Source organism: Nicotiana tabacum, chromosome 22 (genome assembly GCF_000715075.1).
Source record: "Nicotiana tabacum cultivar K326 chromosome 22, ASM71507v2, whole genome shotgun sequence".
In the NCBI taxonomy this organism is placed as follows: domain Eukaryota; kingdom Viridiplantae; phylum Streptophyta; class Magnoliopsida; order Solanales; family Solanaceae; genus Nicotiana; species Nicotiana tabacum.
Window position 1 is genome coordinate 37565667 of NC_134101.1, and position 11924 is coordinate 37577590.

Sequence of the window (11924 nt, forward strand, 5' to 3'; positions counted from 1 at the left end):
TGCACGAAGTTTTTCCACACCTTGGCAATCTTGAAGTCGAAGCGGAGCATCTCAAGATGGGCATCCCCCTTAGTCCCTGTCCACTTTCATTAGAATCGACACCACATAGAGTGTGACGTATAGCCTTGTAGCATAAAAAAATATTTTCTACTCACTAACCAAACAATACAAAATATTTTTCGAAAAAAGTTTTTCACTCACCAACCAAACAAGAAAAAATAAGTGATAAAACCACCCATTTTCCATGAAATTAAACACTTTCTAGGAAAACATTTTCCATGGCAGTGGAAAAGGAGGTCCATTTATGTTATACTTCGTATGATCGAAAATATTAATCAGCGAATATACGATATATCTACTACCTCAAATTTAAACCCTAAATAAGTATATAATTCTTTTTATATGTGTATTCATTTCATCTAAAAATTTTAGATCCGCCTGTGTGTTTGTTACTCCCCGCATCATTCTCTCTTCCTCAAACCAACACCTTGTCGTTCCCAACTTTCCAAACAAGTCAGTCCTATTTAGACTCTTCGTTTCCCCGATTGCACCATTGAACTTTGAAACAACCAAAGCCTGAATTAAATATTGTTCTGAAGATCAAGAACAAAGGGACTAGGAAAAACACAACAACATTCTTGAAAATATGTCGTGGCAAACCTACGTGGACGATCACTTGATGGCCGACTTTGACGGCCAAGGCCAGCACCTTGCCGCGGCGGCTATTCTCGGATATGATGGTAGCGTTTGGGCTCAAAGCCCCGCTTTCCCTGAGGTTCTTTCTGAAAAAAACTAGTCTTATGAATCTGTTCGTTTCACATTTCTCTCTGTATCGTTCTTATTTTATCTTTATTGTCCCCAGATGTCTGAAAGCAAATAATTTATCGGAATGTATACTTTTTGTGCTTTTCCTTCATTCGTTCAATTAGATCTGTTTTGCTGGTACATAATTTGTTATTTGTCTAAAATTTCATGAGTTTTGATCTATGATTTTTTGGTATCAATAGACATTCACGAAAATTAATGTAGTATCTGAAAGAAAAATTTCTTTGTTACGTATGATATTATCGTGTGAGTTTCCATATAGCGTCCTAAGAAGCAATCTAGTGTATTATGTTAATCATGCAATGTTTAATTTCAATCTAAATTACTCAAGTGCAACGCATAATGTATGACGTGAAACTGTTCAAACCAAGGGTGTATCTAGACTTAGGACATGGGTTCACGTGAATCAAATACTATCTCCCTAAATCATGTATAGTAATATTATATTTATTTACAATTACTTCAATATATGTGCGTGAACCTCTATGAGTGAAATTGGCGGTTCAAATCCCACTTCGGAGTTTTTATTTCATCTTTCACGCATATATATATATATATATATATATATATATATATATATATATATATATATATGTGTGTGTGTGTGTGTGAAGTGGCAACTTGGCTTTATAAGCTGACTATAATTTTGAACCTATAATTTTAAAAGTGTAGTGGGTTCATGGTAAGAGACTAAAGTTAAACTCAGTCAAATATAAATTCTAGATCCGCCTCTTCACAATAGTGCACCCATCCTCTTAAAATTCTGGATTCGCCTTGTGGTTCAAACCATAGAACTTGTTGACGAGTATTACGTGTTGCCTTTTGTGTTTTCAGTTTAAACCAGAGGAAATTACGAATATCATGAAAGATTTTGATGAACCTGGATTTCTTGCTCCCACTGGGCTATTCCTTTGTGGAACAAAGTACATGGTAATCCAAGGAGAACCTGGCGCTGTCATCCGTGGCAAAAAGGTTTTTGTTTTCTTCTCTTTCATTGTAACTCATTCTTTTCTCTTGTCATCAAAATAATTTCGAATCTGCTAAATCTTTTGCTGTGGAATTCCTGACCTTTTAGAGATTATCAAATTTCTTACCCTCTAGAAATGCCACATTTCAGAAGAGTTGTGTATTAATCCTTGCATTTAATTCGTACCAACATTCTGTCTTTTAGTGATCTTTCTCAGGGGTTATAATTTGTAAATCCTGTTATATATTGCAAACTACTAGCATAATTTTACTGCTGCATTGTATTAGGTTTAAATCATGTACATTTATTCGGTGACATTGGCTTGAAAATTTACATCAAGCAACTGAGCATATAAAATGAACTTTCCTGCTCTCTATTCCTTAGTTATGAAAACTGTAACAACGATGAGATGTGTTAAGCTTTTTATCATTCTAACATTAGCTATTTTTCTGGATGACCTTACAATACTAATTAGCTACACAAAGATCATATGAACCTACCTAAGGGACCAGCCATTAAATTGTTAACAAGCAAATATTATTGTGGAAATTAAGAGAGAGTGTCGTTTTTTTGAAAAAATATACTCCCCCGTTTCAAAAAGGTTGACACTAGTATTTCTTTATTAGTCTATTTTAAAAAGATTGACATCTTTCAATATTGTCTTAATAGGAAACATTTATAGTCACACAAATGTTATGGCAGATTTAAGACACCAAATTTCAAATGTTTTATAACCATACAAATTTTATGACAGATTTAAGATATTTTTTTGTGTCAAGTCAAACTAAACCAATATTTTGAAAGGAGGGAGTAATAGTTTGTGATCTCCTTAAGCTACAATTGTCTGTGCTTGTTGAAAACATCGACACATATGAAGTCCACCATGTTTTGCTTTACCTTTTTGTGTCTTTCTTAGTTTTTCTCTTATACTTAATGGAAATGCTGATATGCTTTCTTATTATTGTTGCATCTATAATGCTTTCAAGATTTATTGGTCATGATCTGTTTATCTTGGACTCCCATGACATATCCCATCACACTCTTTTGGATCTGTTTAATTTGAGTAGTAGTACTATTTACAACATTGTCAATTTGTTTTCTTTGGGCTAACTGTAAAGTCTTTTTTGTGTAGGGATCTGGTGGGATAACAATCAAGAAAACTAACCAAGCTCTGATTTTTGGTATCTACGAAGAGCCAGTGACTCCAGGACAGTGTAACATGGTAGTTGAGAAAATTGGAGACTATCTAGTTGACCAGGGTTATTGAAATTTGATATCTCATAATTAAAATTTTGTATTTGGTGATTGCATCTCCATTTTATTGGGGGCCAAAGTGTCACTGGAGTTTTTTGCCAAAAATAACTTAGCCTAACGCGACCATCTAACGGTTGCTATTTCCTCTTTGCTATAAATTGATGGATATATTTTACTGAAACAGTTGTGTATTGATCAGTTGTTTACAATAAATCGGATGTTTTAATTGGATTTGTTGTTTGAGTAATATGATTTTCTCTGTTTTGAAGTATTCCACCTCCAGCTCTTCAGCTACCTCTCTATATGAGTTTCTAGAAAAACCGATCTCAAATTCTGATAAGGGAGAAAAGTTGAAACAGGTTGATGGTCAATAGAGCAGTAGTTTAACTATGAAGAATCATGTGAATAAGACCGAATAAAATAGTATGGACCCAACTTATTTGAGGTTGAGCCATAGTTAAATGATTGATTCTACTGTGTGCTTTTCGCAATCCTAACACAAAGCAAATTACTTGTAAATGGACCTTGAAATAAAGGTTAGAATAAGAGGAAATCATATATTATGGAAATATATTTAACAACTTGGCTGATCTACAATGAACAAAAATGTACTTTATGCCAACGATAGAAGTATAAATTTCGCGTCGTAATGCAATCATAATACCGGAAGAGAGCTTGGCGTAACTGGTAAAGTTATTGTCATGTAACCAGGAGGTCACGGGTTCGAGCCGTGAAAATAACCTCTTGCAGAAATACAGAATAAGGCTGCATACAATAGACTCTTGTTATCTAGCCCTTCATCGAACCACGTGCATAGAAAAAGTTTAGTGCATTAAGCTGTTCTTTTTAATGTAACCATAGTACTACAAGGATGGGGAATAGGGTAGGAAAGGTTGAAAAAGAGTTTTGTAAAATGTTTTTCTTTCTCTTAGTAGGGAAAATATTTTTTTTTAATTGGAAGAAAATGAGTTCATGAGGAAAATATTTTCCAAAACATTTAAGCCAATCAAATATGAGAAAATTGGAAACCAAACACACCCTACGAGGGCAAGACAAATTCAATTGAAAATTTTACTTTCATTATCAAAGTCCCACTATTTGGACAGTCAATTCCATATGCTTGTCGTGCTACCACTTCAATTTCCGACACCTGTACCAACTATTTATGCTAATCTTGTTCTATCTTCATCAACTAAAGTCCTAATGTCCATAGATTTTTTTTAAAAAAAAAACGTCTTTTTCCATAAAAATTTATAAGTTTTTGAATTTTTCAAAATCTTTTTAAGTTTTTTGGAATTGTTTTGTCCTCTCCTAAAATTGTAATCTTTTTTCAAACAAAATATATGTCCAAATATAATTTTAAATTTCAAATACTATTTTTTAACTTAAATTCAAATGCTATTCTTTTCAAAAATCACAATTTTTATGTCCAAACGCTTGCTAAGAGATGGTATCACCAAATTCTTTGTATTTTCGTGTCATAAAGTCCTAAAAGTGAAAGTTAACTAAATACACAATAAGAACAACAACACCCAATATAATCTCACTAGTGGGGTCTGGGGAGGGTAGTTTGTACGCATACCTTACCCCTACCCTAGGTTAGGGAGGCTGTTTCCGATAGACCTTCGGTTCCCTCCCTCCAAGAACTCTTCACCTTGCTCTTGGGGTGACTCGAACTCACAACCTCTTGGTTAGAAGCGGAGGGTGTTCACCAGAGCAACCCACTCTTGTCAAAAATACACATTATCTTTTAATGCATGCCCACCTATATAAACGCTTCCTCAGAATTCAGAAAAACCCATGTTCTTTTTGTATGCCTAATATAACTTGTCCACCAAAAAGCTTTTGCTGACTCTTATTAAATAGTTGCTTATTTTCCCCCTTTATTTCTGATATATATATTCTTCTCCGATTTGGAGAATTACCCAAAATGGGGGATGGCAAGATTCAAATGTTTCAAGATCAATGGTTTCGATGTGTTAGTAATATGGAGGATAAAGATCATTCTTTATGTATGATCACTGAAGGCAATCAAGATCGTTGTGAAGCATACGACAATAATAGCCCTTCATCTTCCTCCGTTGTAGAATCAACGATCTCAAATGCATCTTGTTCTTCTTCACTTGAAACAATGGATGATGCATCCTCATCCATTTCATGTACCTCGTCTTTGTACGATTTATCAACCCTTATGGCGCAATTACCTATCAAGTAAGTAATCTAAATGGAACGATTTTAACCTAGATACACTAACCGTATAAAACACTTTTACCGTAAGTGTTTTTTAACATATATGATATATTAGATAGTTTACCTTATTTTTCATATTTCTAATTCGCTTTTTATAGACTGTTATCTTTAAGTGAACTAGTACTATTGTTGTCGTTAGTATATAAAAGTTACACTCAATTTGAAAAAAGAAAATCCTGCTATGAATAAAAATTATCCATCTTGTAGTGGCAAGCTTAGAAGATATTCCAAAGAAAGAAACTCGTTATAGTAGGAAAATGAAGGCGTGCAAGAGCTATGGAACTGGCTTGGATTCTTACAAGTCATACACTCTTCCTAACCCAACAATATTGAAGAAAACATCAAGGAGCTCATTTTTATCATCTTGTTATAATCGAAGGGCTAATTCTTCTATCAGCAGGATACAAAGAACCTAGCTTGTTATAAGAATATATGTATTATCACCTTAATTATCCTTCTTTAATTAGTTCTTTAACTACAAAGTGGGGGGGAAGGAATGAAGAGATAGACGTTGTGATTATTAAATTTTGGATAATTTATTTGCGGCTTCCTAGAAACTGGAAAGAATTTAGGAACTTTTCAGGCATGCCATCGAAGATTACAAATTCCGACTTTTGTAGTGGTTTGTTACTACCTTCTTGACCTCGCCTCCACCTTTGTCCCCTAATTTAGATCAAACAATGAGGCCCTAAAGTATATCATTTTCGGCTGCCTTTGACTCATTCATATTTAGACTTATAACATATTTGGCCACAGCTTATTTTCATAAATGTTTTTCTCAAAAGTGCTTTTTTTTTAAATATATTTTTGATAAAAAATCATTTTATGTTTGGTTACTTAATTTGAAAAGTATTTTTGAACATCAATTAGTATTTAGCTTAAAAAATACTTATAAGTATATTTTTTTCAAAAAACTGCTTTTAGGGAGTTTTTTTTTTTTCAAAAATTATTTTACTTCTACTCAAAAGTACTTTTTCCGTCTAAAAATTTGATCAAACACCTTACCTTTGGGAAAAAATAGTTTTGCTCAAAAAATACTTTGGCCCAAAAGAAGTTTGGCCTAATAGACTATCTCATTGTAAAAATGGAGCTCAATGATACAGATGGAATTTCATTGAAAGATGAGTCCAATGACAACCGATGGAGTTGGACTGCTTATGAATCTTTCAGCTTTAACTAAACAATGAGGCCCTTCAACACATCATAATGGGCTTTGTAGAGAGTCAAGTGGTGGGTGTTCTAAAAGCCTGCACCGGCATTTCTTGGAAAAAATGGAAAAACGAATTTACTCAAGAAAAACTAAAAAGAGTAGGCTACACCATTTATAGCGAGTATGTGTTGTCCACAAAAGATTTTGATTAAGGTAATGAATCTTCTCAGATAGAACCCACCAATGTAGTATAGGAGATTCTTGGTTCACATAGTTTTTTTTTCTAATTTAGTAATTTTACATAAGTCGTTAATCCTTTCCCTCTATTTCGGTTGTAAAAAAACTCGCGTAAGATTTGAAGTTCATACAGGAATTTGAGTAGCAATTAAAACTTGCATCTTTTCATATAAAATGTTAAATTCATACGGGTGGATTTACACTATCCCACGAGCTGCTACAATGGAATTGTTTTTCTCTCTAGTTGCAATAAAATTATTCTTCAAAAAATATATATATAACACCCAAGCTCAATCATTTTTTTTTGGTTGCCTCGTTTACCCCTTTCTAGTTCTTTTCGTGGTGATGGAAGGCGAACCAACAAGAGTGGGTTAAAGAGAAAGACTAACAGGTTTTTAGACTGGTAAATTTCGGAAGAAGAGTACATTAACATCTAAGACGAATCTCATATTAAAATAAAAGAAAAAAGTGAAAAGTTTTATAAGACATAACACAAGTTCATATGGTACACTCGCTTTTGGGTTCAATGACGGCATAGCAAGAGTGACAAATACGTGAAGTAACCATGGGCTTGGATATAACAAATATGATATTAATTAGAGTCAGACGCTCCGTCAATATAATGATGGGGCAAACCTCAGCGAGGATGCTGTATTCCATTGGGAGAGTGTGTATGACGCTTATGATTGAAGGTGGACCAACAAGAGAGGATCAAAGAGAATGACTGACATGCTTTTAGGTTAGGTTGACAAGCTTATGAAGAAGAGGTTCACATGACATCGTAGGCGAATCTTATATCAGAATGAAAGAAGAAAGCAAATAACTTTGTACGGCATAACAAAGTTTACATGATACATGCGCTTTTGACCTCGATAGTAGCATGCTCAAATGTCTATCGGATAAAAGCGAACAATAGGTATTTTAGACTGTGATAAATCTATTCCATTGGACATCAATCGAAGCGAAATTGCCACGTTCGAGGAAGCGAAATCCATTTCCACTTGTGCTTAACTTTCTTTGAGTTTCATTCTAAAGACACCATCATTTCATAAAAATTGTCTCACTGCAGGGAGTTAATGAATGGAAAAACGGACTGTATTCATGTATGATTTAACTAAACAACAAACGAGCCGTTTATTTCAAATTCTGTTTTGATTAGATCCACATTAACTCCTCACACACCCACACACTCTTTTCAAAATTCAAAGTTTCAAATGTCATTACGAGGATATGGGACTATAAAATAATCATTTCAAGTGACATAGCTTTTCGTGTTAGTTAATGACTAAACAAACCTACATAGATCCTAAGATAAGGTTATTTAATCATATTATAGGACGAGGACCACGTTAAGTGACGAAAGCAATGCATTTCCCATCAACCACATCCACATGTCCCTTGTCTTTCTCCTTGTCCTTCTTCTTTAGAGCTAACATAATATTGTACCACTTCATCACAGACATGCTAGTTAATTAGGGTTATTGTATCTCTAATCTTTGTTTAACGTCGCTTTCATTCGTTTCAAATTAAAGATCCTTCTTCAAATTTAGTGTATCTAAACTAAGTGGAGGGAAAAATTAGCTAGCTAGGATTACGAATTTCATGGACATAATAATAATACTGCTTTCGGTTCATAATAATTGACTTTTTCGTCTGTCACACCCCTGAAGAAAAATACTAACTCCTAAAGAAAAAAGTAACTTTACATGGCGTAGCTGGTAAAGTACTGCCTTGTGATCCGGAGGTCATGGAATTCAAGCCGTGAAAATAATCTATTGCAGAAATACAAAATAAGATTACGTACAATAAACCTTATGATCTGGCTCTTTCACGAATCGCGTATTATGAGAGCTTAGTATACATCGGACTGTCCTTTATATTGTTCACTTGACGTACATGTTAAAATATATAAATAAGGGCAAATTTTGGACCGGATGGACGGAGTAGTAATCCTTGTGCACAAAGATAGATACAGTCAAAGAAGACAAAATTACTGAAAGATCCTCGTCCCATAGTCCAATGTGATGATGTCTTTTAGGAAGAAGAGGATGGCTCATGAGTTGTGATGATGCAATGGTACACAAGTTTCAAAGATCAGTTTCTTTTAAGCTATCCATCAAATCAACATTTAATCATTGCTGATTAGAAATTCTGGATTTGATTCCAAATAAAACTTTCAGGCTTTAGTATTTCATTTGCCTTCTTCACGCCAGCCAAACTCTAGCCTTCTCCAGCAGACAGCTGTACCTATAGAGTCCTTTTGAATAGGTGTACAAAAAGTTTTTATGTGTGACCTAAATGGTTAATTGCTATCTTTCCGGATTTACATACCGAACTAATTTACTAAGTATTTGATTATAGATGATAACTTCGTGAAAAAATTAACCCTTTGTATATATAATTCAGTTTTAATGGATTGGTACCCAAATAACAAGTCCTCTATATTGTGTTATGATAATCTCATATCGATAAAAGTTCGATGAAATCATATAATATGACAATAAAAAACTAGTAGTATTTTTATTCCTGAATCAACGTTCGATATTTACTAGTGATTAATCTAAATTCACGGCGTACAGTACTCACTAAAAGTAAAAGTGTCTCCCTATTGTTTGACCCAAATTTTAGATCTAGATTTAAACAATTTGTTTAAACTCAGATCTAAATTTTGGGTCAAACACCTATCAAAAATTTTCATTTGTAGAGTTCGAACCCAAACACGTAATTAAGGATCAAGCAATTTCATCTACCCTTTTGCTTGGAAGGTTTGAAACCAGAGGCGGACCTACATGGTAGGTAGAGGGGTTACCGACACCCAGAAATTTCGACAAAAACTCCATATCTAATTACAAATATCTTCAAGAAATAGTTAATATAGTAAGTATTCGCTGAGAAATAAATATATATATTTAACTAACCCTCACACTTAAACCCCGCTTGGGGCTGGATGACTTGGGTTCGATTCCCAACTCCAGCAATCTCCTTTTTCTTTTTTTGGCTCTTGTCTTTAGTTTCCGCCTCCAAAACTCATTTTCTTTTGATTAGACCCCTCCGTCAAAAAGCCCCAGACTTATCTCTCCCGCTAATATGAGTTTTGACATATTATGCACCGTTAATTGATCTTTTCTGAATTTGATTTTCCCATTTCGTTATTTCTATAACCCTACTCTACATGATTTACTTTTTTTTCCTGTCACGTGATTTAATTTGTACTTTGCAGAAAATAAATCACTTCTTTGATTTATATTATTACCTATATTTATTTTCTTATCATCAAAATCTCATGTCGTATGTTGAACTAAGTGTAACATATGTATACAACTTTTATTCCCAACAGCCTTTAACAATTGAAATTTAGGACTTATTATAATCATCAAGTTTTAAGAGAGTGATACACCAAACTTTGTAGCTAGTAACCCCCATGAGTCATCACAATATTAAATATAGTGGTGTCCCGCCACTTCTAAATTCTGGATCCACCTCTGAAGATAAGTTCTTACGACCTTTACAAACATCTTTTTCATTTTCGTGGATAGAAAATTCAGTGTTATATAGCCTTTTTAAGCAAATGTAAAAGTACTTTGAAGAATACCAAAAACTGTATTTTCACATCGCATAGATTACAGTTATGAAATTTTACAATACCTAAATTTTGATTCACAACAAAATCAGGGACAACAAGAAATGAATTTCAAATAATGGAAACATTATATTAAAAAAACAATACAAGAGCAGAGCACAAATACGTTGGGGGGCAATTTTAATACTAATATATTTTCGAAAGTCAGTCTCAGAGATGCTATGGTATATCTCTGCAAATCTATCAGAAATTGACGGAAGTAGGGCCAAAAAATTAAAAAAATATTCTGCTAAAACTTCAAATTGAAGGGAATACAGTGTTTAATATTTCCAAATGCTGTTGATGATGTTACAGGGGAATATTCTTGTACAAAGTACAAACCCAGTGGAATAAATTTGAAATTTGAAGAAAGAAATCTGTATAAATACTTAATTTTTTTTGCTGCATAAACAAACAAATGGATAATGAATTGAGAAGAGTGCCTGTCTGATTTCTTAATTTATCATTTTTATTTTATTACATCAGCGGGGACTAATAAGAACCTACCTAGAAGGTTAACTCCATAGGAAAAAGAGAAAGTATTTGTGAGAAGATCTTTGGGAAAACATATTTGTCAAAAGTTTTCACAATTTTCCATACTAGAAATATGCATCTTTCTTTCCAAGATGCAGTAGATTTTATAGCTTTATGCACCCTCAACCCAACCACAAACTCATCATTTAATATACGGCAAATGGCCAAATATATCCCATTACTTTCGAAAATGGTCTAAGAATACATCTCGTTATATTATTGGGTTATCTATACCCCTGCAGTAATACTTTGGGTTCAAATATACCCCTCATTTAACCGGAGGGACGCGTGTCATCGTCCTGTTGGTCAATTCTAAATATCTTCTAATTAATTAAAAAGACTTATTGATCATACCCGAAAAGTAATTTTTTAAAGTAATTTTTTAATATATTTCATTATTTATATACATTGAAATATTGTATTTACCAAAAAATTTTAGGCATCGATATTTGTAGATACTCAAAATTTAGTGTTTAAAATATTGGCATATTTTAAATTTTTATTATATATGGGGGTAGGGAAGGGGAAGGGGAAATAGGGAAGGGGGTTACAAGGCGGAGAATCGAATTCGCACCAACAAAGTAAAAAATTCATATAGTCAACCAACTGCGCTATTAAGCTAGTGTTTGGATATAGATTTGGTTGAAAATTGAAAAATAAGTTTTTAAAGTTGTGTTAAAATATAATTTTTAGAAGTTGGAATTGTGTTTGGATATGCATATTATTTGGGGGAAAAGTTAAAGTTTTGTGAGTGGAAGAAGAATTTTCACTCAAAAACTACCCTAAATCAGTTTTTAGGAACTTGAATAAAAAAAATCAAAAAAAATTCAAAAAGTGATCATATTTCGTGAACAAATAATATTTTCAAAATTTTCTTGAAAAAAAAAAGTCAAAATTTATGACCAAACGAGAGCTATGATTCCATTGGTATTGTATGCATTGTTAGCGCGATTTATTTTACATAATTAATGTATCTTAATTTGTTGGGTTATCTATCCAATTTTCTAGGTTACTAATCCCACCTAATATAGTTAGCTATCTATAGGTGTTTTGTAAGGGGTCATTTGGTTTGAATAAAGCTTTTGATG

At 33.2% G+C, this 11924-nt stretch overlaps 1 protein-coding gene across 1 annotated transcript; it reads left to right on the forward strand.

Moving 5' to 3' along the window:
* The first annotated feature begins 414 nt into the window (after window positions 1–414).
* On the forward strand, window positions 415–3277 carry LOC107787912 (profilin-3-like). Its single transcript, XM_016609523.2, has 3 exons — window positions 415–775; window positions 1660–1797; window positions 2925–3277. The coding sequence occupies exons 1-3, from the start codon at window positions 647–649 to the stop codon at window positions 3057–3059; spliced, it is 402 nt and encodes a 133-aa protein (XP_016465009.1). The 5' UTR covers window positions 415–646; the 3' UTR covers window positions 3060–3277.
* The last annotated feature ends 8647 nt before the right edge of the window (window positions 3278–11924 follow it).

Coding starts and splice junctions, on each gene's coding strand:
- LOC107787912 (XM_016609523.2), top strand. CDS start 647: ATGTCGTGGCAAACCTACGTGGACGATCACTTGATGGCCGACTTTGAC. Junction 776..1,659: donor AAAGCCCCGCTTTCCCTGAG/GTTCTTTCTGAA, acceptor TTGTGTTTTCAG/TTTAAACCAGAGGAAATTAC. Junction 1,798..2,924: donor CTGTCATCCGTGGCAAAAAG/GTTTTTGTTTTC, acceptor TTTTTTGTGTAG/GGATCTGGTGGGATAACAAT.